The sequence below is a fragment of the Selaginella moellendorffii genome, unplaced genomic scaffold, assembly GCF_000143415.4.
Source record: "Selaginella moellendorffii unplaced genomic scaffold, v1.0 SELMOscaffold_106, whole genome shotgun sequence".
Lineage (NCBI taxonomy): Eukaryota > Viridiplantae > Streptophyta > Lycopodiopsida > Selaginellales > Selaginellaceae > Selaginella > Selaginella moellendorffii.
In genome coordinates, this window is record NW_003314367.1 from 454,177 (window position 1) to 480,229 (window position 26,053).

Genomic DNA, 26,053 nt, shown 5'->3' on the forward strand with positions numbered 1-26,053 from the left:
AAGAAAATGGCAAGCAGAAGCTGGACAAATTTCAATGATCGTTTACTGATGCGGTGCTTAACGAGGTGGTAGATTATAAGCTGTATAGTTTCATGGACGGGTATAGTCGTTATAATACGCTCTGGTTTTAGATATTCACATGCTTTATAAGGAGAAGTTTTTCATTCAGTTCTTCAATCAAATGCTAAGGAGCGTATGAAATATATGGCGACAGAACTTGTTATGGTTCCCTGACACGTCAGTCATCATAGCAAAGGACACTGTAGAAGATCACAGAAAAACAAAGAGGAGACATGGACGAGCTATGCACTTTGAAGTGGTCGGGATTTGCGGGGTACGCAGATACCTCGTCCAGATGGCCAGCACGGTTTATAGCACCAACAACATAAATATGCTTGCCTAGCACTTGACTGGAGATAGATAGATAGATGTCCTAGAAAAGCTGGGTTAATGGCTTGGATGAGATCCTGTTAGTGTGGCCTTTGATGTGTTAAGCGCATGGAAGTCCAGCTGTGGAAAGTATAAACGCAGTCGCATGTAGGCCTGGAATGTGAGGGAACTTCATTGCTTTCAATAATGCAGCTTGAGGTTAAATTTTTACTCTCCTGAACCTTTGCTACACAAGATGGAAATGAAAACCTTCTGATTTCTCGGACTGCTGCCAAAGAAGAGTCCGAAGGCTACTTCTAAAAGCTCTATCTTTTGTTTATACGATTGAGTTTACTGGAAATGATATTGTGACACTTTAATATAGAATAACATAATGCTCCATATAGCGTTCATCCGTTGTTAGAAAACTCAGCTTGATTGTGCCATTACAATACAGAACATACTTGTTAATGCTGTGTCAAATGAATTACGTTGTGATCCTATGTATCTTCGTCATGATCATAGATTCTAGATTAGCCATGTAATTTCAATTACCGGACAAAAACCAATTCGAAAGGGACGAGGGATTACTAAGCAATTTTCAACTCTTGAAACTGAGAAGCCTGGATGCATTGAATTGCATGTGTTCAACTTTTCAAGTGTTCAGCAATTTATTTGCAAGTTCGTGAAAGCCATTCTGATTCTTAGTGCTTGACTTTGCTTGACTCACGTGTAACAAAACTTCCGACTTTTTGTTGAAGTAAGCAGTTCTACAAAATAGAGAACGCTGACCCACTGGTGGCGCCTAAGCTGAGCGTATCAACAATGTCTGACGAATCGATACCAAGTCGCTCAGCAATGGCTGCGAGTGTACAGTAACCAACATTGGAAAAAAAAGTTCTTTGTCTGTGACGCTTCTTGGGACTTCGGCCACACTCGCAGAAAGCCAGCCAGTACAATTCCTGTAGTGTCTAGCACAAAGTGTACAGTTGTTCTGCTACCTGTGAGCAACAAGAGCTTCATCAAAATCGCAACTTTCATTGCTCAAGAATTTTCTAGATAACCAACAGCAGCGCGCAAGACGTAGCGCACCGAAGACTTAGGCGAACCATTGCCGTCGCGCAGGATCCCAATTGGCTGTTAACGGTCTACAACTCTACGGTAGTCAGCTATTATAAGCTTGAGGTCGGCCACCTGCTTCTGGTTATCAGCGAGCTGATGATGAAGCATCTCCAATGACTGCCATGCCACTGAAGTATCCACATGGCCCTCAGTGTGATAAGCGCCCGAAACCTATCAGATAAATTTTCAGAACCTCCAGCCGGATTAGCTGGGACGTTTTACCTGCATGATCTTCTTGCACATGTTTGATAACTCTTCGGCCATTTGGAGATTATCATCTTCGGCCTCCTGTAAAGCAGAAATCGTTACTTCAATGTGGATAAAGAAAACGATGATACCTTTAGTTTGCTGCGAAGTTGCTGCTCAACCTCATATCGTGGCTTCCCATTTGCGTTACGATGTTGGTCAAGTTCCTCATGGACGCGACTCAAACGTATTTCCATGTTTCGAAGCTTAGTCGAAAGCTCATCGTTTTTAGCTTTTAGCAGATTGTTTTCCTCCTGCACGATATCAACATAAGACCGACCCCTTCCGAAGAATTTAAACCTTGATCTTGGCATGATGATGAATTCTTTGCTGAAGGTTCTGTTGTCCGGATAGCTTCCGTACCTCGTTCTCTAAACCAGACTGGTGCTTTTTGAATGCATCAAGTTCTCCCTGTACCAAACACCATTGCCTGCCATTAAATAACGTTTCACGTACCTTCAGTTTTTCGTTCTCACTGTTTAGCGCTTGCTCTCGCACCCGGAGCTGCTCAGCTGCTACACGAATGGCAGCAACTTCATTCTGACGGTGGTCTATTTCGTCAAGACAACTGTTAACTGACTAAATATCAGGATCCAAATGAACAAAGAAATAGAATACAACCTATCCCGTTCTTCAATATACTCCTCAGGTTGCTTTTGCAAGAGTTGAACGCTCTGAAGCAAAACATAAAAGTTGACATTGCACGGAAAAAAACAGACCACCTACCTCATGGTTTGACGAATCTGGAAAACGATCCTCGACAAGTAGCGACTGAAAAGTAGGTAAGCACCTCACACTATGCCAAAACGCCACTCACAGCGTAATTTGTAATGTCCATTTTAACTCCAAGAAGGTCTCTGACGACATCATGTGTCATACTTTCCGCTTCTGCAAGCCTCGAGTTTAGCATGTACACCTGTCAAAGACAAAAAAAAGCCTCGCATTTAGAGAAACAAAAATGATGCATAAATACCTCTCTTTGTCGGCCGGCAGCGATAGTTTCAAGTTCGCTGATACGGTGCCTTGCTGCAGATAGCTCTTCGTCGAACTCTGAGTTCATCTGCTGCGAAAGACCTTTCCCTATGCACTTGAATGGTGAGCTCGACCCCTTTGTTTTCGTCGCTTTTGCCTGATCCAAAAACGTTTCCAACTCGTTGATCTAACATGTCCCGTTACCGATTAGAGCCAGCTATACAGAGCACGGAGGTTGACGTACCTTTTGTTGATAGTGGGATGCTTGTCTGGTGGAGGCAGTCGTTAGATCTGAAATATGCTTGTTGTACGCCTGGATCTGTAGATAAAAGATGTTACGACGTGAGATCAAGAATTCCTTTACCTGTGACTCTTTCTCGAAACAATCTTCAGAAAGCTTAGCAATTTCTTCCTTTAGCTTCAGGATTGCTTCTTCGTCTGTTTTCTTCCTGTACCAATGAAGTTGTTACAGTAACACGTCACGTTTAAAATGCAAACAAATGTCGTACGCTGCAATCATCCCGGTTCTCAGAGTGATCTCATGTCGTAGGGATTGCACTTCAGTTTCTAAATCTTCTCTCATCAACCGCTGCATTTGTGCTTCACGTTTTACTATCCCAACCTGATCAACAGAATATAGTAACACCCAAACATCATATATTCACCCACCTGATTTTCTAAAGCGTTCACGATGCTTTCCAGTTCTCCAACAGAGCGTTCTAAAACCTTTATTTCTTCGTCTTTCTCTTCTGCATGGGCCTTGCTAGCCTCCGCAACCTGAGCATCGCGATAATATCAAGAACGTTACACATTAGACAATTGTCATACCTTACGAGCCTCGACTGCCACGATTTCTCTTTCGTCAGCGAGTGACTGGGCCATGTCAAGCTGCTCGGTAACAACCAACAGGTCCGCACTTAGCCTGTCCCGCTCCTGAAGTACAGCATTCAGCTCCTCCTGTACAGAACTAACAGCCTCTGCCACCTTCTGTTCCACCAAGGAGCTCAGCTCCAAAAGCTCTAGATCCAAACTCTCAACTAAATGCGACTTTTCTTCCAACTCGTCTTGAACGTTGTTCTTTTCAAACACGAGTTCTTCAATTTTCTTAACGAGAGCGTTGTTTTCTGATGCCAAAGTCGCCTTAAGATCTCTCAGCGTATCAGCCTCGCCTTCCAGGCAGCGCAGACTACTCGATTTTTCCGAGAGCTCCCCGCGCGCACTTGCAAGAAGCCCTTGTGCTTCTGAAAGATCGTTCAACCTCAAGGACAATTCATGCTGTAGCTTCGCATTGGTTTCCAGAACGTCAGCTTTTGTCTCAGCCATGTCAGCGAATGACTCCTGAAGTAAACCCATGTCAAATTCCAAGCCCTTGATAATAGACTCTTTCTTTTCGATCTCGTTCGAAATTTTACTTTCGTAATCCGAATGTGACGCTCTGGAGTTCCGCTCTAGCACCGCAACCTGCTGCTCGAGGACGTTGTTCTTTTCCTCAAGTTCCGATTTTATAAGATTCAAGTCCACCATCTTATATTCCAATTCTTGAATACTAGACTTCCATGTGGACTTCTCTGCCAGTGTCGCGTCCTTCAAAGATTGTAACTCCTTTGTTGTCGCAGCCACTTCACTGTTCGATCGTGAAAGCTCCTCATGGACATTACGAACCACCGTTTCCAACCGGAGAATGTTGTCAGCCTTGGAATGCATCTCTTGCCGAAGCTGTAAAGTGTCATCTTGTTTCTTCCTTGCCTCCTCAACGAGCTCCTGAATAGAAAGCTCTAGCCCCTTGCACGCAGCATTTTTCCCTTCGATATCTTCCAGCAACGAGGCGACCCTGCCCTTCAACGCCCCGTTTTCTGCTTCAAGCCGCGCAATGTGGTCATCCAGCTCCTGAACCTTTATGTCCAGCTCATGCATTTCTGATACAGCCACCATACAGTCTTTCTCGTAAGCCTCGCACTTGTGCTGAGCTTTCTGAAGTTCCAAAGATTGCTCGCCAACTTTGAACTGCAACGACGAAAGCTTCTCTTGAGCATTAGCTATTGCCATTTGCAATCGCACTTTTTCAACTTCAGCTGATTCTCGGAGCATGTCCAACTCCAGATTCGCCTTGGACATGTCAGAAGCATGTGTCGCTCGGGCCTTTTCCAACGCAAGCCTTGTCGCAGCGACCTCCTTGTAGCCTTTTAAAACATTCGCGTCACTGTCCTCCCTGAGCGCGTTAACGAAGTTTCGGGCCTCTGATATGTCGATCTTAAGCGCATGCAGTGTTGACAATCCTTCATGGGAGATAGATCGAAACGCGTCATCGACCAGTAACTTGGAATCGTGCACCTGCTGCTCGAAACTGACCATCTGCTTGAGTAGTGTTGAACTCGAGTAACTACAGTCTTTCGCGAGATAATCGGTCTGAGACGTTAACACTTTCACATCCGTCAACAGCCGTTCCTTTTCGGCGCACCAAAGCTCTTCAGCCTCATGTAGTCTAGTCGAGTGTTCTTGTAGCTCGGTTCGAGTCTGTTCTAAAACACGGATATGGGTGTCATTCTTCTCCTGAAGAATAGCTATAGCTGTTTGCTGTTCCGAAATAATACTTGCACCGTCGCAAATCTTTGATCTCAGCTGCTCCTCCACGCCAACGCAATGCTTTACAACTAAAAGAGCGGCGTGTCCTCTTTTCTCGGATAGTAGCAGACTCCTCCTTAGTGAGCATATTAAACCCGCGTCTTCAGTTCGTTCTAGTTCCCGTTGTTGTTCCTGTGCCTCGGCAAGGTTGTTAATCACTATAAAGGCGACCTCCAGAAATTTGTTGAGCTTTCTCATGTTCCCTTCAAGGCAGTCTGCTCTGCATATGGCTTCTTCTGCAGTAATCCTTGTCGTCAACACCTCCTCTCTCTGTGTCTCTTGCATTTTCGACATATTTGAGGTCGCGTCAGTTAAAGCCTCCATCTTTTGCTCTGCATCTTTGACAAACTCAAAAGCCTGGTGTAGCTTTAACTGTAAAGCCTGAATAACTTTTTGCTTCTCCGCAGCAAAATGGCTTGGTGGACAATCCGGCAAGGAAGTCTGAAAAATCCGTTCCATTTCCGTTGCTGCAGCATCAAGTGTCGCGTCACCTTCAGATAGATAATCGGCTAGTCTTCTTGTAGTCTGTTGCCAGAGCTTGCAAAGCTCTTGTTCCTTGCCCAGCCTCAGTTCGTTGCAGTAATTTGCTAGCCGTGCATTTTCAAGCTGCAAGCTTTCGACCTCGTCAGATGAGAGTTTTTCGTGGTTACTAGATAGTGCGAACTTATCATTTGCCATAAGAAGGTCCCTATGCAGATTAGAAATAGTATCTGCCGTCTCAGCTTCAACTTCTGCACGCCTGACATCCATCTGTTTTTCTATAGCCAGCCTGTGTATTTTTTCTCTGAAGAAAAGCCTGTTCAACTCCTGTGCCTCGTCAAGTTCTTCCCTAATCTTCAGAACCTCCTGTTCGGTCTTAGATTTTTCTGCCTCATCGAAGCCCACAGTCTTCTCTAAGCAGCGGATTTCTTCTTTCCTTCTCAGTTCAAGCTGTAGCAACTGCACCTGGCTCCTTAACACGGGTGTACTGTCGTCACTTCCGTATTTTTGTTGTTTCAAGGGAGCAGCTTCAAGCTCGTTGATTAACACTAATTGCTGGCTTTCCATCTGCTCACGTAACTCATTTGCCTCCTGCACCAGACAACATTGCCACCTCAGTGAGCTGAGAAGTTCAGAAAAAACCTCGAGACTGGCTTCTAGAGCTTGCTTCTCCCTCATTGCCTCTTTTAACTGCAGCTCTAAGCGTGCATTGGATTCTATATCACAGGCCTTTCTCTCCTTATACTGCCAAAAGAGTTCAATTGAAGATTATCAGGAAACAGTAAAGCAAAAGAAAACGTAAAACCGTACCGCGTCCAGCTCCCGTTTGTAAAACTCAATTTCGCTGGTTCTACTCTGCAACTCCCTATTTCCCGGGAACAGATACAGGGTTCAATCAAGACAACTATAGAATACCTAATGAGCTCTCCGTTTTCCCGTTGTAAGGATTCTGATTTCTGCTTATGCTCCTCCATAACGTTCGCCTAGACACAACATTTAAAAATAAGAACTAAGAGCTTGGCTAAGCTTCCGAACCTCAGAGCGGAAATTCTCAACCTCTTCTAAAAGCCGTGAATGGCTCTGAATACCACATTCCTCCTGCAAAGGTTTGAAAAAACTAGAATTAAGTACAAGAGCGCAAACAGAAGCACCTTCAAAATCGCATTTGCTTCCAAAACCTCCATAAGCTTTAAAAAACGTAAAAACAAAAGCAAACGTTAAATCTGAGAAAAAAATAGTCTACCTGATCCCGAAGGTTCGACAACTCAGTAGTCATGGTTTCTCTTTCTCCGTTGTCATAAAATTCGTGGAACCTGAAGGCAACATTAAATAACATCAGATGACGACTTCAAAACAAACCTTTTCAGCTCTTCCATCAAGCGTATGTTTTCCATTGCAAATCGTGTAACTTCAGGGTTGTGTTCGACTCTGCTGCCAAGGACCTTTACTTCCTCTACCAAAGCTTCCCTGTCTTCCAAACAAAAAGAGCCTCCAGCAGTGGATCCATCCTCCGCAGCTTCTAGCCTTCTGATTTTGTCCTCTCTAAATCGCAAAAGCATCTTCACGCGTTGTGTATCTTCCTCCCTTTGCCTCACCTATGCAGAACATTAGGCACGATGTCATGAAGCGGTTAAATTATACCAGTCGTTTAAGGTGACTGATCTCCACCCCAAGGTTCTTAATGACTGATTCCGCCGCTGCCTCTCTTCTCAAAGAAGCAGCAAGTACTTCTTGACCCTGTAGAGAAGGCTAGATAGTAGAATGCAAACAAACAAAAAAAAAAAAAAAAAAAACGGGGGAAAGGGCAAACCAGTACCAGACTGTGTAAAAGACATGGCTCCACAGGCTGATCATTGTTTCTACAATCCTGACTCCGAAGATAGTTCACTTCATCCTGCAACACAAGACATGTTATTTGTCAAACCACCTTCAGGTTACCTTCAACTGTTGGATCTGTTGACGCAGGGAAACAACGTCCCCATAGCTGTCCTCATTAATGATAGCCTACCACAAGAATATTTGTTCAGCAAAAACGATTAAACCAAAAAGATTCTTCATCGATAGCTTACGTTGTTACGGATAAACTTGGCGCGTTGGGCGAACTTTAGAGTGCTCAAAGTCTCCAAAGAGCAGCTGAAAAACCAATACTCAACACACGTAAAACCCTTCAACTATACCTGTTAGAAGGGCTCACAGTTGCTATAATCATTGTTTTCGAGTTCCCACCCAGTGAATCCTGCAAAACGGGTTGATTGTTGCATGCACGCAACTAGAATCCTTACTTGCAAGAGGAATGTAAGTTTAGAGTCGCGGTACGGTATGTGCCGCGGCTTGCCGTTAGCAGCGTCAACAAGGACCATGATGACAAGCCTGCGAACAGGACATGTGAGGTTATAAGTGCAATCCAGTATCAACACACCCAAGTGTAGAGAGGGACTTGTTAATGTTAGCAGCCTCCTTGAGCCTATCGCCTTCCGCTCCCGAACTCTTCTGTCTAAGGAGAAATAGGATATGTTTTCTAAAGAAAAAAAATAATACCACCTTTCAGACCCTGCTAAGTCGACCAGATTTAATCGTCCAAAACGTGTGTTAATGACGGAATCATCCGACTCCCACTGCAAATGTTTTGATACTTATGTGCTGCAATCTTGAACCGAGTCCAAACCTTGCTTTCCACTACACAGGTGAAAACGCTGTGAGAACGGCTGCTCTCTCTATTCATGTTTGTAGCCGCCACTCTTCTGTTTGCAGAGCCCTGTATAGCATCCGCCATTGATAACAACCAAAGACCCAGTAAACAGTACCTGATTAAGCAGCTTCATAACATCTCCAACACTGTTGACTTCTACTTCCTTGAGGTTCTCGACATAAACGCCTTTTTTGACATCCTCCCTCAACTGAAAGCAAGAGCGTAAGACATGAACAAGCAGAAAGGCACTCCTCACTTGCAGGTTGGTGGCGGACGGCTCGAGAAGATCAGAAACTTGCTCATTGTAAATTTCCAGAAACGAGCATTTACATGCGAACTCAAGGCCTTGAGATCTGCGAGCTTCCCCTTCCTGGACAGCAATCAGCACGGGCAGTTTCCAAGAACGAGTACATACCAGTTGGATCTTTACAAAGAGGTATTCAAAAACCCGGGGTATCATTCCTCTTCCCTCGCTTTGCTCCTGATCAATATCGCCAAGCATTGTATGGGTCTTCCCACTCCCCGTCTGCCAAGGCATGCCGCTCGCATGATTACACCGTCCATGAGACCGAGGGCTACAGAACCACTGACCTGACCATAGGCAAACATGCAGTTGTTATATCCGGAGATACAGTTGTCCACCATTGGCAGCCCCGCGACTCTGAACAGCTTCTCCTGAAAAAGTTGATGCAGTCCAGAGCCACCATCAGTCAGTAGCAGAAACGCCAGCAAACCTGGTTGACGCTTTCACAGGCCACATGGTCGAAGGTAAACCTTGATTCGGGGTGCCCGATCCACGTAAGGCTGTGAGCAGTATCCTGACGCAGACATCTGCCGGGGCCTTGAAGCGAAACCTCTAGCGGGCTGGGAGGCCTTATACGGATGAGCACCTGGCCAGAGATACAAACAGTAAGATGCAGAGCGTGCGTGGACTCTCGCGAGCATACCTGAACATTATGGTCTTGCCAAAAGGAGACGTCCTCCTCGAGCTCAAAGTGTGCCGGTGCCAAAACTTCCCCGTGCTGTCCCTGACAGAATCCCAGAGACTTTACGACCGGCCCCGGCACTGCTCCGGCAGCACGCAGCCCCGCGTCCTGGTTATACTTGAGCGTCCTGGACACGCTCTTCTTGGGCGTCCCAGTCCCGGCATGGCCAGAGTTACTCCCGGGCTCGGAATGCATGGTCACATACTTGTTGTCGATCTTGCAAGCCCGAGGGGTGCTGAACTGGCTTCCTCCGCCGTGCTTGCTCGCCGCCTGGACGCTGCTGTAAGCCTGGTGGCGGGGGCCGCGCGAGGACGGGGTACCAAACGGCTGCTGCTGCTGCTGCTCGCTGGCGTCAGATCGCGCATCGTCGTCACGGGGCTGGAGCTGCTGCTTCTTGACGATCGCCTGCTGCTGGATCCACTGGAGCTTGAGCGTGGGATTGAAGGCACGCCTGTCCGCAACGCCATCGGAAGCCACATTCTTCTCCTTCTCCGAGAGCGGATTGGAGGCTGTGTGTGCCCTGTTGCAAGGAGTAGACGAATCGAATCCAGAGATCTCACCGAAGGGAACACGACCAGCGCTCTCGTTCTCCGCAGACTCGGCGCATTGCCCCCCTTTGCTGCCACCGGGCAAGCTCCCGAAAATCCGCAGTGGCGACAGCCTCGGCATTCCTCAAGCTTGAATCTGCTGCCACATTCCCTCCCTGCTCTGCCACAAACCCTAGCCTAGGCGAGGGAGCCTTGGGGCTTTTCTTTTCCCTCCAAAGCCAAATAAAAAAATCAAAGAGCCCTAAGAAAACGAGAAGAGCATCCTACGGCGGAATTTGAACCCAATCTAGCACATCTAACGGCTTTCCGCAGGCTTCACTGGTGATTGGGACACGTAGAATTTCTATTAGCAAGCAAGTAGATAGATTCTGGCACCAAAGATGAAAGTGGGAAGCAATCCTGTGTTAAACTGCGACGCTACTGCCACGTGGTCGCATGACGTGGACAAATCAGTTTATTTTGTGGTCTCGCCTCGCCCTAGGCGCTGCGCGAGGCAGCGGTAGCATGGGTGGGAGCTTGGTGGGTTGCACCAAGCAATGTTTTGCCTTGCGCACGCTAGCGCCGCCACAGGGGAGCTTGTAAAAGGCAGCATGGATCGGTCGCTCAAGGCTGGCTCGGCCGAGTTTAGAGGCATCAAGGTGGAGGTGTGGCAGCAGCAGGGCGCGTGCTTGGAATGCAGCATAAACTCGGCCCTCGTGGACAAGGTGTTTGCGTCCATCCGGGTGGAGGAGAAAGGGATGGACAGTTTTGGCTTGTGGCCCGAGTTTAGGCCCCAGGGCCACGCCACAAAGCTGGTGTTCAAGTGGCTTCCCCTGGAATCCCAGGCGCTCGCAAACGGGCACGTCTCGTCCTCTGAGCCAGCCAGGCCCGACGCCCCAACCGGCCCATCAGGGAAGAGGCACGAGGAGCTCAAGAACTTTCTGTGTGGGGGTTTTGCTGGGGTTGTGTCCCGGACGGCCGTGGCTCCGCTGGACCTTATCAAGGTAAGGTTTTAAACTCTCCACCTCTGGTTGCGTCGCATCCTTCTCACGCCTGCTCCTTTTCCGTAGACACATCTCATCACTTCGCATGGCGTGCATGGCTACCACAAGAGTGCCACCGACATCTTCTGCGAGATCCGGGAGAGAGACGGCTGGCTGGGCCTTTTTCGAGGTAAGCACAAGCACACACGACCCTCCAGAGCTAACTCCCCTGCAGGAAACGGGGTCAACTGTATAAGGGTGGCGCCCTGCAAGGCCATTGAGCTTTGCACGTTTGAGGTTGTTAAAAAGATGTTGAGCAGCCAAGGCAACCCATTCTGCGGGGTGGCTGCTCCGGTTGCTGGCGGTGCTGCGGGGATGGCTGGCACCCTGGCCACGTACCCGCTGGAGCTGATCAGGACCCGCATTTCGCTGCAGGCATGGTCACCTTTTCTGTGCGGGTCTGCCCTTCTCTGTCAGTGGCTCACCCTCGTTTCGGATCCTCCTGCAGCCCCACAAGTACACCGGTGCACTCCAGTCTATCGTGACGGTGGTGAATGAGGAGGTAGCTACTTCCTTCGCTGCTGCTTTTGCTTGTGATCCAACTCGATTCTCTCGCTAGGGCTTTTCTGCTCTCTACGCCGGTCTTACGCCTAGCATTCTTGGAGTGTTCCCCTATGCTGCCACAAACTACTTCGTCTACGACGGGCTCCGGAGTGCTTATCACCGTGCAACCGGAAAAAGGCACGTCCCGACGGGTTTAACACTTCTATTTGGTGCTGTTGCTGCTGCGGCTTCCAGCGCCGTTACTTACCCTCTGGAGGTAAAAAGATTTCTTTCTTCCCTGAGACCAAACGCTGTTTTGCCAAAGGTGGCGCGGAGACAAATGCAGCTGGGTTCTGTTGCACTTGTGGCGAGGAACAGTACGCTGGACGTTGTAAGGCAGATCTATGCCGACGAGGGGTTCCTTGCTTTATACAGAGGACTTGGGACCACCTGGCTGAAGCTGGTTCCAGCCGCTGGTATCTCCTTCGTCTGCTACGAGGCTGCACGGAGAGCATGGGAGCTTGAGGAACAGCGGGTGATTCAACGTAGGCGGAGGAAGTAACGGTGGTAAATGCGGGAGGACGATACCCGGACGTTGAGAAGGTGACGAGGATCACTGGGTGAGCGGTGAGTGCTTAGTAGCTAGTTGCATGTTCTTGGCTTGAAAGGGATATAAAATTCTTTTACCACTCCTGCCGGAATGTTACAGGTGGTGGCTGTGTGCAAATCCAAAGTCGCTTAACTGGCCAAATTGTTTTCAAAGTTCTTCGCATGTTTGTGAGTAGCATCATTTTCTAATCTGCTACCCTTTGTTAGGACAGAATACTTTTCTTCAACATTCCTGACATTGTCGTCCATTCATTTGTGCCAGGAACAAGAATGCGAAATCAGAGGAAGCACTTAAGCTTTTAATGCACCAAAAGAATGTCAATAGACTAGTTGTCTGTATCGCTCGGCAAATGTTGGGCACTAGACTTTGTACTGGATATACAGTGTTAAATGTCTGGTGTGTTTTGAACTTTGATTTTTAAACTATGTGGTAACAGTGGCAAATTTGCATTGCTTGCTTTTGGAGTAAGTTTTCTGGTTTTCCGTCTAATATCGGTGAAAGGAGGGGTTATCGGTGAAAGGAGGGGTTCAAGAACCGCACTTCAAGATGCTGTGATTTTTATCTACTTTTGTTGACAATATGCAAAAGGAGAAAACTAATGTATGAATCATGAACCAAAAAACTCCACCTTGAAGATTTGTTTTTTAAAAAAGAACTATTTAATTGATCATAAAATATGAACTCTTTTATTAATATAAATAAAGTTCTTGACTACAAAGATTAACTCTATTACAATGATAAAAAAAATTAAAAGTTAATTAAATAACAGAGAAAAACAGGTAAATTAGAAGCTGAGTAAGATTAGAGTCACTTAATAAAAAACATCAATTCATTGGGATAGACAGAAGTACTAATGTGATAGGATATTAATGTCAAATTTACAAATAAATCTTTATATTTTGTATATTTCACACTTGTTACTTGTAATATATTATTACTTCAAATATCTGGAAATTAAACAAAAGAAAGTTGCTCACTTTGTGCTTATTTCTTAAGCCTTTTGTTGGGAGTTCCACTCCTGCTCTTAACATTTCAAGTCGAGGCTTTTAGTCTAAATGTATTACACTCATTTGACTTTCGCTTTGGCCATTACCACATGGCACCCTTTCGGCTCCTCTTTGGGGTATAAGGATTTGTGTCTCACACCACGGCCCAACTTTATGACTCTCTCATAGGTCTTTTTTAAATATTACTTTCTTGAACTCACTATATTGACATAGCTCATTTCCCTTAGGTATCCTTCTGTAAGCTCTTGAATTTAGACTTTCCAGAAAGTCACCCAGCCCAGTACTATTCAAACCCAAAGACACTTAACCATAAGTATCCTAAGACCCTTAACCAATTAGAAAAGGGGGTGCACTTTTATTCATGGCCCTTTTCCCTTTATATTTAAACCCTTATGGATCGTCTCTCGAATCGTTCCCTTTGGTTGTTTATAATCCACCACGCTTCTCTGCAAGTTCACGCCCTTGTGAACGGAAGCTAAAAGCTGCAACTCTCTCAAGAGCCTTGCTCTTTTGACACCCTACCCCTTGAGTCAAACTCAGCTAGAGCATACTAGACCCTTACCAAATGTCAATTAGCATGTGGTGTGATTCCCCTAGCCAATCAATAGAGTCGGACCCGAGACCCCTCTGATATCAAATGTAAACTCTTGAATTTAAACTTCTTGGGAAGTCACTCAACCCAGTACTATTCAAATCTAAGGACACTTAACCCTAAGTATCCAAAAACTTTTAACCGATTAGAAAAGGGGGTGCATTCTTGTTCATGGGCCCTTTCCCTCTATATTTGAACCCCTATGAATTGTCTTTTGAGTCGTTCCCTTTGGTTGTTTACACTTTCTCACTCGGTCACCTCAACCAAATCACACAATTACCAATAATTCAAATTAACATTTTGAACCAAGAACTTTGTTCCTTAATCTAGTAAGGACCTTGTCCTTGTTTATCCATAAAATCACCTAATGATCTCACCTTGATACCTTAGTAGATCAATAGGTACTAGGTCTTTCAAACTTTTAAGTTGTTAATTATGACTCTGGGGGCATCACCCACACTTGGTGGTGCGCCTAAGCTAACCCTTCCAACCAAGGGTCCATAACAATTGAGATTGGGTGTCCCTATCTTACCCATCATGTCTTTAATGCCATATGCAATAAAGTGGTCAAGTTAGATATATCGAGCTTTCACACTAAACATTTTAATCGTGCATCAGGACTTCGAGAAATCCCTTGCTTGGCAGTGTGCCCAAGTTAGTCTCCTTACTGAGAGTCTATGACCACTGAAAAAATGAATGTTCTCATATTCCAAACCATCACCACACCCTAATGAGTTTGGGACTCGAACTCAAGCATTAAAGAGTTAGGATTCGAACCCAGCCTCTGTTTGAAGTTGTTTGAAGTCAAGGAAGCACAAGAAGGTCTCCTGACTAGCACGGAGAAGGCCCAAGGGGAGATCCCAAGCTCTAGAATAAATGGATCAAACAAGGAGTTGAAGCAAATTAGAAGGTGGACAACACACTTGTGTTTTGGAAATTACCGGTACATAAGAAAGTTAAGGCCACCTCTTGGTTGGTGGCAAATAACGGGCTGCAAATAGGACAGTAGTTTTAGGAGGAAGCATGCCGACAATGTAAGGAATGTGGCGAGCTAGAGACAACACGACACGCATTATGGGAATGTGACGTGGCAAGAGAGGTATGGCTACAAATCTTCAAAGCAACATAGGAATTAAGAGACATTCCAGAGTTTGAGGCTCAAAGCGGGGATATCCTCCACTTGTTTGAGAGAGCTAGAGGTCCAGCCATTGGTCCCACTTGGAGGCATATTCACTATCACGGATGACATAGATGGAACATGTGAATCTGGTGGGATGCAACAGAGGCTAAAGTTGGGATGTCAATCTGGGAGGCAATAGGCCATAAGTATTGGTCCGTCTAAAGAGGGACAAAAGTGCAAGCATTTTGGGAGGCATAGAACCATTGTCACTTCGATGGGCAACAAGTGAGGATATCGGCAGTGGTGGCATCATAATGGAGTCTCACTCTTGTAGTAGTGCATCTTCATTATGCCATCCTGAAAGAGCAGGTGAAACCAAGACAGCTAGAGGAGTGGAGGTTCAGGTGGCTCCCATGCTTCAGTAGAATGGTAGGCGGTGAGATTTGCTAGCAGTGGCACCCCTTGGACTTTGTTCTATATTCAACTCGAGGAGGAGACTTGGACATCGACATGATACGAATGAGACAACCACGTCCACTTCTACTTTAGCACTAGGTCCAACTGTGACATAAAAGGATCACATAGAGTAGCTCATTGAGAGGGTGGCACACCCAATTTTTGTATTAGTCTCATTGGGATATAGGGATTGTACATATATGTTTATTGAACCCAACCTCCATAAATGCATCTACGAACGGCATCACCCAGAATGTCTGGCATAACTCCCTATACCAATGCACCAAGTTATACCTGTCAAGACCCCCAACAAGATCAAGACTGGAAAATGCAAAAGACAAAGAGAAAAACTAGTGGAAACAAAGAAAAGGCCTTAGACTGGCGTTGATTCAGATTGTGGAGAAATGGAACAAGGCTAACCTATATATACTATAGGTCAATGAAGCTCCACCACTCTCGGATCGAGGACGGCCTAAATATAGCTGAGGTCGAGAAGGCGCCACATCAATATCAAGAATGTGGCTCAAGACTCAGGAATCGTACAGGAAATCAGAGAGTCAGGAATAGGGAAGTGTCTCGAGAGTCAGGAATAGGGAAGTGTCTCGAGAATCAGGAATGTGGTCTGCAGGTCAGGAATCCGGCGAGAGTCAGGAATGTGGCAAGAATTGGGGGATTCCTGACAGCACCCCCTCCTCAAGAACGAGTGGAACGAGGATGTGAATGAGAACGACGAGGAGGATGAGATGAGCGGCGAGGGATGGGAGATGGAGAAAAAGAATGAGGACTGGGACGAGAAGGATAGCGGTGGTGGAAGTCCTAAACAAGTTTTGGAGAATGAATCAAGTTGTCCACAGGTTCCCAATTGCGTTCTTCAGGTCCGTAACCCTTCCAGTCCACCAGATAGTAGAGTTTAGACCGTGAAATCTTGGAATCAAGGATGTCCTGAACCTCGTACTCAGACCCATCCTCGAGTTGCACTGGTGGAGGTGGAGGAATGACCCGATTGGGAATAGGACTGGGAATATAAGGCTCAAGGAGAGAGGAGTGAAAAACGGGGTGAATTTGATATGAGGAGGGAAGTGCAAGGCGATAAGTGACAGGATTAATGATGGCAGTGATAGGGAAAGGACCGAGGCATTTGAAATCAAGTTTTGGACAGGGCCTGGTGGTGGAGATATTTTGCCTGAGGAGCCAGACTTTATCCCCGATATTGTAAGGGGGACAATCTTGACGATGGACATTGGCAAATGTTTTGTGAGATTCTTGAGCACGATGGAGGTGGAAGGAGATGGAGTTGTGGATTTCCTGGAGGTTGGAGACAAATGCCTCAGAGCAGGGATTTGAACAAGAGGATTCGGATGGAGAAGGAAGTGAGAGATTGAATTGGGGATTTTGGCCAGAGTTTGCAAAGAAGGGGGAAATTCGAAGAGAGGAGTGAACAGAGTTGTTATAGGAGAACTCAGCAAGGGGAAGAATATCGAACCAGTTATCCTGATGATAGTTGATGAAGCACTTCAAGAATTGTTCCAACGTTTGAATCGTTCGCTCAGATTGCCTATCAATTTGAGGATGATACGCCGAAGAGAGGTTGGCCTTCACTCCAAGCAGCTGCAAAACTGTTGTTAAAAATGAGAGATGAACTGAGGCCCCCGATCCGAAACCACATTTGTAGGAATCCCATGAAGTCGGAAAATTTCCTTGAATACCAGTTTTGCCATGTCCTTGCCCGAAAACTCCTTGGTACATGGCAAGAAGTGCGCCATCTTTGTGAAGCGATCCACCACAACTAAAATGCTGTTGAAGCCTCCAGAACTCGGAAGATCACTCAAGAAATCCATGGAGATGGATTCCCAAGGACCTGAAGGGACCGGAAGGGAACGAAGCAAACCTGAAGGAAGGTGGCAAGGTACTTTATTCCGGGCGCAAGTGTCATAGGAGGTAACAAAAGCTTTGTTGTAGTCATCCATGTGAGGCCACCAAAAATCCCGTGCAACTAGCTCATAGGTTTTCGCAATGCTGAAGTGACCAGCAGTCGGGCTATCGTGGCACGCCATCAGGACCAACCTTCGAGCATCACCTTCAGGAACATAAAGCTGCTCCCCACAGTATAATAAGCCATCTAAAAACTCGAACTCGTCAAATCGCTGGCAGTCGGGAGTCACTGGGTGTCCAGCCTGAAGATAGGGGAAAATGTCATTGGCGAGATCATCAGATTGAAGATCGTTTCTGATTGCATCCATCAAGGAGGAGTCCTGAGGGGCCAGGGAAATTGCCATAACTTGAAGCCGATCAGGACCGAGGATAACTTGATCCTGTTGATTGAAGGCAGGATTACTAGGCCTGAGATTCATTTGTGATCATCGCTCTTTATGTTGATGATACTCTTGTCATCCAGGTTAAGCGAGATCTGTGCAGCCAATTTGAGATGAAAACTCTTGGCTCGGCTTCCTACTTTCTTGGCATGGAACTTGTGCGTGATCGCTCTCAACGCACTATCTATCTTCACCAAGCCAAGTATATAGAAGATATGCTGGCCAGGTTTTCTATGACGAGCTCTAATCCAGTAGCGACACCAATGGAACTAGGCTGCCAGCTTTCACGAGCCATGTCTCCTGAGACAGAGGACGACAAGAGAGCCATGGACTCCATCCCTTACAGACAAGCTGTTGGCAGTCTCATGTATCCAGCTGTTTGTACGCGCCCAGATATTTCTTTTGCCGTGAGCAAAGTTAGCCAATTCCTGGCTAATCCTAGATCTCAACATTGGGCAGCGGTGAAACGCATCTTCAGGTACCTTCGAGGTACTACTTACCTTGGATTGTGCTACCAGGGAAAAGCGCTTACCCTCACGGGCTACTGTGATGCTGATTTTGGGGGAGACTGTGACACATGCAAGTCCACCTCTGGCTATTCGTTTTCTCTGGGCAGTGCGACAGTCTCATGGTGCAGCAGGAAGCAAAGTACAGTGGCAACCTCTAGTACTGAAGCAGAATATTTGGCAGCCTCACAAGCTACCAAAGAAGGTGTGTGGTTACGCTCACTACTTTCTAACCTTGGTGTGAGTGTGAAGACTCCCACTCGCCTCTTCTGCGACAATCAAAGCTGCATTGCGTTAGCGGCCAATCCTCACTTTCATTCACACACCAAACACTTTGGGATTCATCATCATTTCGTTCGTGAGAAAGTGGAAGATGGCACAATTGAGCTGACAAAAGCACTACCCGAGATCGATTTCAAGTCCATCGCGAAGGGCTGAGACTTTCTCCACTGATGAGCATCACTCGTGATGGCCACAGTGCAAGTGGGAGTGTTGAGAGTGGCCCTGTGCCACGTGGCTAGTCCACGTGGAGAGACACGAGTCTTCACAAGTTCACATATGTACATTTTCCATTCCATATATGCTATGATGGATCTTGAGCACCATCACACGGTTTCACCTTTCGTTAGACATTCAAGGTGGTCAGTAGAATGTACACTGTATCACCGCATGACTCTGAACGTTTCTACCTACGTATGATCTTGCTCTACAAAAAAGGTGCTACAAGTTTTAGTGATTTAAAGGTATTAAACGGTATTGTATATGACACATACTGTTCTACTGCACAAGAAATGGGACTTCTACAGGATGATTGTGAGTGGGAGAAATGTTTAGAAGAATCGTTGACATTTTAGATGCCTGCAAAAGTAAGGTATATATTCAGTGTCATGTGTTTATTTTGCAAGCTCATTGATCCCAAAAAACTATGGGTTAAATTCAAGGAAGGCATGTGTGAAGACTTGGTCCAAAATCACAACTATGAAGCAGCAATGCAACATGGATTGCATGAAATGTCAATATTACTCCAGGAACATTGCAAGAAACTGTCCGACTATGAGTTACCAGATTCAGAGTTTATAGGAGATAATGAAACCACAACTGAAATAAGTTGTATGCCATGCACACCTGACAAAGCTGAATTACTAAAAACCAGATTGAACATGGAACAGCTTCACATATTTAACAACGTCTTAAATGCAATACAAAACAAAAAAGAAACAAGCAGATTATTCTTTGTTGATGGTGTGGGAGGCACAGGGAAATCATACCTTTTTAACACGCTGATAAAATATGTCACTGCTTATGGCATGAAAGTCTTAGCAGTCACATGGACAGGAATAGCGAGTACTCTTCTTGTAGGAGGCCGAACGGCTCATTCAACATTTAAGCTTTCCAGTACTAATCACAGAAACATGCACCTCGGACCTACGAGAGAATTTAGCACCTGCCGAGGTCATAAGAAGAGCTGACCTGCTCATATGGGACGAAATAAGCATGGTACCTGTTCACGCTTTTAAAGCTGTCGAGAGGGTCTTGCGTGACATAAAAAACTGTGATACAGAATTCGGTGGCATCACATTAGTAACAGGAGGAGATTTCAGACAGACATTATCTGTTCTAAAAAGAGCCTGTTGCACACAAATTATCCAAAACAGCGTGAAATCCTCACCAATATGGTGGAAACTTGTAAAGTTTTCATTACATACAAACATGAGGGTGAACTCTGAAGAAAAGGAATGGTCTAGATGCCTTGTGAAGCTCAGAAATAGTAACCTACCTAGCCTCCAACCAAGATGTTATAAAATTACCTCTAACATTGACATCCAGAGAACAAATGATAGATAATGTGTTTGGAAAGCATATACAACCAAATGACCCAAACCTATTGCAGAAAGCTATTCTCACGACTTTAAATGATCTCTCTCTACAAATGAACGACCAAGTTCTTTCGAGAATGACCGGTGGAACAATAACATACAGAAGCATTGACATTGTAGAAACAGATTCGGAAGAAGAAATGTTGGACTATCCTGTAGAATTCTTAAACTCAGTAACACCATCTGGAATGCCTCCACACAAGCTACAGATAAAAATTGGATGTATTGTAATGTTGTTACACAAAATTGACACTAAAAAAGGCCTCTGTAATGGCACTAAACTAATTATAACCAAGGCACTACCAAATGTTATAGAAGCTGAAATTCTACATAATGGTATGCAAGGAAAAAAAGTCCTCCTACCAAGAATCTCTTTAAAACCAATGGAGACATGCCATTTATCCTCAAACAACGGCAATTCCCAATAAGGCTTGCGTTCTTCATAACAATTTGCAAATCTCAGGGAAAAACATGGGTATCTACTTGCCAAGACTTGTTTTTGGCCATGATCAACTTTATGTTGCACTTTCAAGGGGAACATCAAAGAAACAAATTACAATGTCTATTGAACAGTGTGAAGGACAAGGTGTGCTCCAGAACCATAATGTCTATATGAAAAACATTGTTTACTAAGAAATTCTCTAGGATTCATGTCACCTATGTAACAGATGTCCTATCTATCCCAGCAAAGCTGGATTCCCTGCTAGTCATCCAATATATTTAAACGAAAGAGCCTCATTGATCATTGCAGTAGTATTTTAATCTATATATATATATATATATATATATAGACACACACATATATACATATATACATGAAGTTTCAAACCAAATAATAAAAAAATGCAGCTTATTAACAATGAAATATTTTAGATACTGCTTAAGCAACGAAAATAAAAATCAAAAAACAAAAACAAATTCTAAATGCAATGAGCAACTAATGGGTGGTCTTGATAAATTATTAAAAGAGATAAATCCCTGTGCTAATGCATTCACAATATTGTAAGAAATAGAGAATGAAGTGTTAAATTCAACAAATATTCAAGGAGGCGTAAGTGATATTGTAATACATATAAAAGACAATTAGATAACTGATCTACACTAGGTTCAAATGATTTTAAACATTTAGTTGTACAAAGATGGTATTCATTGATGAATTTTATTATTATATCTACTATATATGATATTTTTAAAACAAAAAATACTTTTAATATGTTTAAAAATGTAGTATCGAATCAATCAAATACTCTTTCTTCTATAGAACAAAAAATCTATAGAAAAAAAAGTATCTTATTAATTCAATACTATATTATTAAAATTAAAGATATTTTTTTTACAAAGATGGTAAATAGTACACACAATAAAAGATATACTATAAAGTTAGAAGTAAATAAAGTGGTGACTATAGAAATGATATATTTTATAACTTAAAATAGAAGAGTTGAATAGCTCCAGCTATTATATCTTGTAAATAAGTTATACTTTTATCATAATCTTAAGATTTATAACTTTATGATATTGCAAAAATATGAGACTATATCTGAGCTAATAAAAAACTCAATATGAGTAGATTTATTGATGAATATGTAATAAGTCTGTTATTTACACTTATAATTTGTGCATTGATACATGGAAAACAGATAAATAAAATATCATTGAGACAACATTATACACAATAAAAAAGGCTACCAGCTAAAAAAATGTAATTCATCATTATTTAAAATTTTATTATTAATAAGCAATCTATGGACCATTTTTTCATATTCTGATATGTTATAGTTTTAGGAAAAAACAATATTAAGAATCATATATACCATAATATCAGGATAAAAACTTACCTTTCATTGAAAGATTTTATCCTCAATGTAAATTTATATAAAAATAAATTAAACACAAAGGTAATAATCTTAATTAATTCTAGCATTCTCCCTATATAAAAACATATACAGAAAGAACCTTAATGATATAAAATATAATACCTTAGCTTCTAGATAGTACTTCTAAAAAGTATAAATGTAAATGTTATGAAGGGAGAGAATATCTACAAATATGGAAAAAAAATCTAAAAAAAATATAATTTAGTTTTAGGGAATTATTTTAATTAAGTTTTAAAAATACTAAATTTAAATTTAATTTTATATAATATCATAATTTTTCTACCAGTATATCCTAAATTGCATTTATACATGAAAAACATAATAAGGTATAAATATGATTGAGACATTGTTAGTACATGGACCATAGAAAGAAATTTAATTATATTGTATTAAACCTATCTATATACCATTCATGAATTTTCTGATATATTATAGTTCTAGCATAAAGAAAAGGTTATATATCATCAAACCCTACTCTACCCCAGTATAGAGTAAAACATTACCATTCATTTATCATCATAAATTTCAGCATTCATAACAGTGTTTTAAAGCCTTAATTTTAAATATAAATACATAAATATAGAGAGATAATTATCTTATTTCAGATTTACAAAAATAAATACAGAAATAATGTTTATGATATATAATAGAATACTTTCTATTTTAAATATTACTCTAAAAATGCAAGAACATAAATATTAGGTAAAAAGGCAATATCAATGATAAATATGAAAAATATTAAAAGTTTTTAAAAGAAAATATAACTCATAAATCTAATATCTTTCACTTATTAACATGCATTTCCAAAACTTTCAGTCTGAAATGATGAAAAGAGAAACTCCATAACAATTTTTATATTTTGTAAATTTAAAATATGTATGCACTTTAAGAGAGTTTTTAAATATGTATTAAATATACTTTTAACATCATTATATTTGAGTGTACTTAAGTAACCCATACTTTTTTAAGAGGAAAAATTATAGAGTTTAATAAATCATCAAATAATAATATTTTTATCAATTATATAGAGATTTCAAATAAAATAAAAAATTAGTTATTAAACAAATGACTCATCTGGCCATGGGATCCCACAGCAAGAAATCCCATTTATAGAATATCCAAAACTTCACTCAACAATCAGAATTTTAAATATGATATAATGAGTTATATTTATTATGTTTTGATGTGTGTTGGTGATAGAATTAATTGTAGCAGAGATTTTTAATATAAATTCTATGTTATGTTTAACTATATATCTTATAATTATGATTATGTTAAAAATTACAATTACAGTTACAACTCTTTGAAATTGTTAAAATATCAGAAATAAACACAATGCTCCCAGCGTAGCTGGGACTTTTGTTATACTCCCTTATTTAAAAGTGTTATTGGCATATGCATCTGGTGTCTTTATTCTATTCCATAGCAACCAAACCCGATTAGCTGTTTACCAATGCACCCAACACTCATATGCACTAACATATCGTGGGAAAGTTATCACTCTTCTTTGTATATAAAGGCATCAAGGTATTCTACTGTTCATTTGACGGAAAGATCACTCGCACAAAGATGAGATCACCCACATTATATTCCCAGAATTGGCGATGCTCATTAGCAAACTTCTCCGCTCTATCCTGAGCTACCTACAAATTCTGTTTGCATACTATCAAAATCTCATCAAGTTTTGTGGCCAGATCAATCACCTCAGAATCAAATTTATCTTGAATGTCCTTATTCAAATGCAATCCTAACTCCACCACTGTTTGAGGATGCCTTACAAACATGGCAAAATAAAGACTTAGATTGGTTCCAATATGTTGGCTATTATTGTTAGTAAATTGGACTAACGGAAGATATAGATCCCATTGTCTTTGCCTTTGACCAATGCTACAATGTAGCATATCGTCCACCACCTTATTTACACACTCGATTTGCCCATCCGTCTAAAGATGATCTCCATTTGAGAGTTTCAAAGTCACTTACATAGCCTTCGCAAAGCTCTTCTAAAATCCACTTGTGAACTTTGAATTTCAATCACTAATGATGCCCTTTGGCAAACCAAAATCAGGAAAAACCTTCTCCAAGTAGACTGTAGCCAAGTCTGGGGTAGTGACAGTCTTCCGAAGAACCAACAATCGCACATACTTCGTCAATCGATCCACTATAACCTATACTTGCTCCTTTTAGCTTTGTGTGTATGGCAAACAAGTGATGAAATCCATAAAGATACTATATCAATGGCTCTGAGGAATAGGTAAAAGTTGCAAAAGTCCTTCCGGCTTCTCCCATGGCACTTTAACCCGCTGACAGAGCTTGCATGATTTATAATATTCGAGGATATCAACCTTCATATTCCTCTAATAAAAATTACACTTAATCAACTCATATATTTTCTTCCCCTCAAAATGACCAGCCTTCAGACGATCATGATAGTGGAATAAAACTTGAGTAATTAACGCATCCACCTGTGGCAAATATACATGGTTATTGTAATAGAAAATCCCATTCACCGATGAGAAAGGCTTCCATCTGGTCATACAAAGAGCCACCTCAACATCCTAAGCTTGAGCATGCTCAACCAACTGCCCAAACTTGTTGAGCACCTTACTCAAATGATGACAAAACCGTGTATGTAATGTCGTCACATGACAAACACGAGATAAAGCATCCGCCACCACATTCGATTTTCCCGGATGATGCTCAATAGGAAACCCCCCAAACTCCATAAGTTTGACCATCCAATGAGCATGCCTAGTGTTCAACTCCTTCTGTGTAAAAAGATACATAAGTGGTTTATGATGTGTCAACACCACGAATATTGCACCATAAAGATAGTGCCGCTACATCTACAAAGCATGAACAATAGAGAGTAACTTTTGCTCATATGTGGAATAGCATTGCTCCATGGGATTTAAAGTTAGGTTTTGATGAATCAGCAATGCGAAGCATTGGAGCCTTGCTTAACAATCGTTTCAGTGCCACAAAACTTTCCTCTTGTGGCGTTTTCCACTCGAATAGTACGTTCTTGCGCAACAACTGTGTTAAAGAAATAGCCATCTCTGCAAACTTATGCTGAAAACATATGTAATAACTAGCCATACCAAGAAAACTACGTAACTTAGCCACGGATGTTGGTGTAGGCCAGTTCTCCACCACAGCCACCTTTTTGGGATCTGTCTTGACACCCTTAGATGTCACAATATGGCCTACATATTTCACCTCTGACTTTGCAAACTCACATTTGCTCTTCTTCACATAAAGTTTGTTGTCACAGAGTAACAAAAGAACCTTATGCAAATGCACTCTATGCTCCCCCATATTTTTGTTGAAAACAAGAATATCATCCAAGAAAATCTCCACAAACTCATGAAGATAACATCCAAATACCTCTGTCATCAATTAAGGAAATGTGGCTGGTGCATTCGTTAAACCAAATACTATAACTATAAACTCAAAATGCTTGAAGCTTGTGTTGAATGTTGATAGATGCATCATCTATTGCAATTTAATGATATCCACTCCTCAGATCAATCTTGGTAAACACTCTTGCTTCACCAAATTTGTCTAAGATATCATTCACATGTGGCATTGGCATTTTATCCTTCACTGTCTTCTTGTTCAATACACATCCGCATTAAACCATCCTTCTTTTTCATAAGCAAAACCAGAGCACCAAACAGAGATTTACTTGGTTGAATAAATCCAAGCTCAAGTAACTCCTTGACTTGTTGTTGAACTTCTTGTTCCTTTGCATAACTTAACTGAAATGGATGCCGGTAAACTGGCCGCATCCCTGGCTCCAATGTAATCCCTTGCTCCACATCTCGTAATAGGGGCAACCCATGAGGAAGTTCAGATGGAAAAACATTAGAAAACTCATCGAGTACATCCCATATTGTTGCTTCTCCCCCACATATGCCTTGGTCCCCCAAGTCATGAACAAACAACAAATAACTTGAAAGTGCTTTTCCATTACGACAAGCCCACTTCAAAGATGTAGCAGAGAGCATAACAACTAAAGGTTGAACTCCCTCTCCAAAGCACACATTTTTAACACCACTGTACTTCAATTAAACACGCTTAATACTCCACTTTATCTTTAGATCCACCTTCACCAACCATGGCATCGCAAGAATAAAACCCACGTGATAGATATC

The 26,053-nt window shown here is 42.6% G+C and overlaps 2 protein-coding genes across 5 annotated transcripts; one reads left to right on the top strand and one right to left on the bottom strand.

The window, feature by feature from the left end:
* Positions 1-1,387: 1,387 nt before the first annotated feature.
* Positions 1,388-10,255, bottom strand: LOC9648029 (kinesin-like protein KIN-12C). Of its 2 annotated transcripts, none has more exons than XM_024663995.1 (36): positions 9,448-10,255; positions 9,235-9,390; positions 9,092-9,175; positions 8,916-9,026; positions 8,757-8,870; positions 8,616-8,708; positions 8,477-8,566; positions 8,353-8,426; positions 8,231-8,305; positions 8,094-8,181; positions 7,989-8,047; positions 7,881-7,944; positions 7,750-7,815; positions 7,628-7,705; positions 7,453-7,548; positions 7,171-7,406; positions 7,055-7,124; positions 6,963-6,998; positions 6,847-6,909; positions 6,727-6,794; positions 6,622-6,676; positions 6,454-6,555; positions 3,538-6,402; positions 3,379-3,486; positions 3,219-3,331; positions 3,074-3,158; positions 2,954-3,028; positions 2,711-2,896; positions 2,555-2,653; positions 2,464-2,493; positions 2,359-2,411; positions 2,194-2,305; positions 2,038-2,148; positions 1,830-1,991; positions 1,714-1,779; positions 1,388-1,662 (listed from the first exon to the last, which is right to left on the bottom strand). In XM_024663995.1, the coding sequence occupies exons 1-36, from the start codon at positions 10,153-10,155 to the stop codon at positions 1,510-1,512; spliced, it is 6,804 nt and encodes a 2,267-aa protein (XP_024519763.1). In that variant the 5' UTR covers positions 10,156-10,255; the 3' UTR covers positions 1,388-1,509. The 2 variants fall into 2 exon arrangements, with proteins under 2 accessions (XP_024519763.1, XP_024519762.1); XM_024663994.1 differs by having other exon boundaries at positions 2,464-2,508.
* Positions 10,256-10,496: 241 nt separating this feature from the next.
* On the top strand, positions 10,497-12,592 carry LOC9630805 (adenine nucleotide transporter BT1, chloroplastic/mitochondrial). 3 transcript variants are annotated; one of them, XR_002990948.1, is made up of 8 exons: positions 10,497-11,017; positions 11,084-11,186; positions 11,232-11,431; positions 11,505-11,558; positions 11,616-11,816; positions 11,865-12,166; positions 12,249-12,316; positions 12,411-12,592. XR_002990948.1 is itself a non-coding variant. In XM_024664069.1 (6 exons), exons 1-6 carry the CDS (start codon positions 10,571-10,573, stop codon positions 12,099-12,101), a joined length of 1,242 nt encoding a protein of 413 aa, XP_024519837.1. In that variant the 5' UTR covers positions 10,497-10,570; the 3' UTR covers positions 12,102-12,557. The 3 variants fall into 3 exon arrangements, 1 of the variants encoding a protein (XP_024519837.1); XR_002990947.1 differs by having other exon boundaries at positions 11,865-12,316; positions 12,411-12,557; XM_024664069.1 differs by having other exon boundaries at positions 11,865-12,557.
* The last annotated feature ends 13,461 nt before the right edge of the window (positions 12,593-26,053 follow it).

Excerpts from the sequence above, each read along its gene's own strand:
- LOC9630805 (XM_024664069.1), top strand. The coding sequence starts at position 10,571 with ATGTTTTGCCTTGCGCACGCTAGCGCCGCCACAGGGGAGCTTGTAAAA. Across the intron at positions 11,559-11,615 it reads TGACGGTGGTGAATGAGGAG|GGCTTTTCTGCTCTCTACGC; the intron begins GTAGCTACTTCC and ends TTCTCTCGCTAG. Across the intron at positions 11,817-11,864 it reads CCGTTACTTACCCTCTGGAG|GTGGCGCGGAGACAAATGCA; the intron begins GTAAAAAGATTT and ends GTTTTGCCAAAG.
- LOC9648029 (XM_024663994.1), bottom strand. The coding sequence starts at position 10,155 with ATGCCGAGGCTGTCGCCACTGCGGATTTTCGGGAGCTTGCCCGGTGGC. Across the intron at positions 7,407-7,452 it reads TCAGTCACCTTAAACGACTG|GTGAGGCAAAGGGAGGAAGA; the intron begins GTATAATTTAAC and ends TGTTCTGCATAG. Across the intron at positions 1,780-1,829 it reads AACTTCGCAGCAAACTAAAG|GAGGCCGAAGATGATAATCT; the intron begins GTATCATCGTTT and ends TCTGCTTTACAG.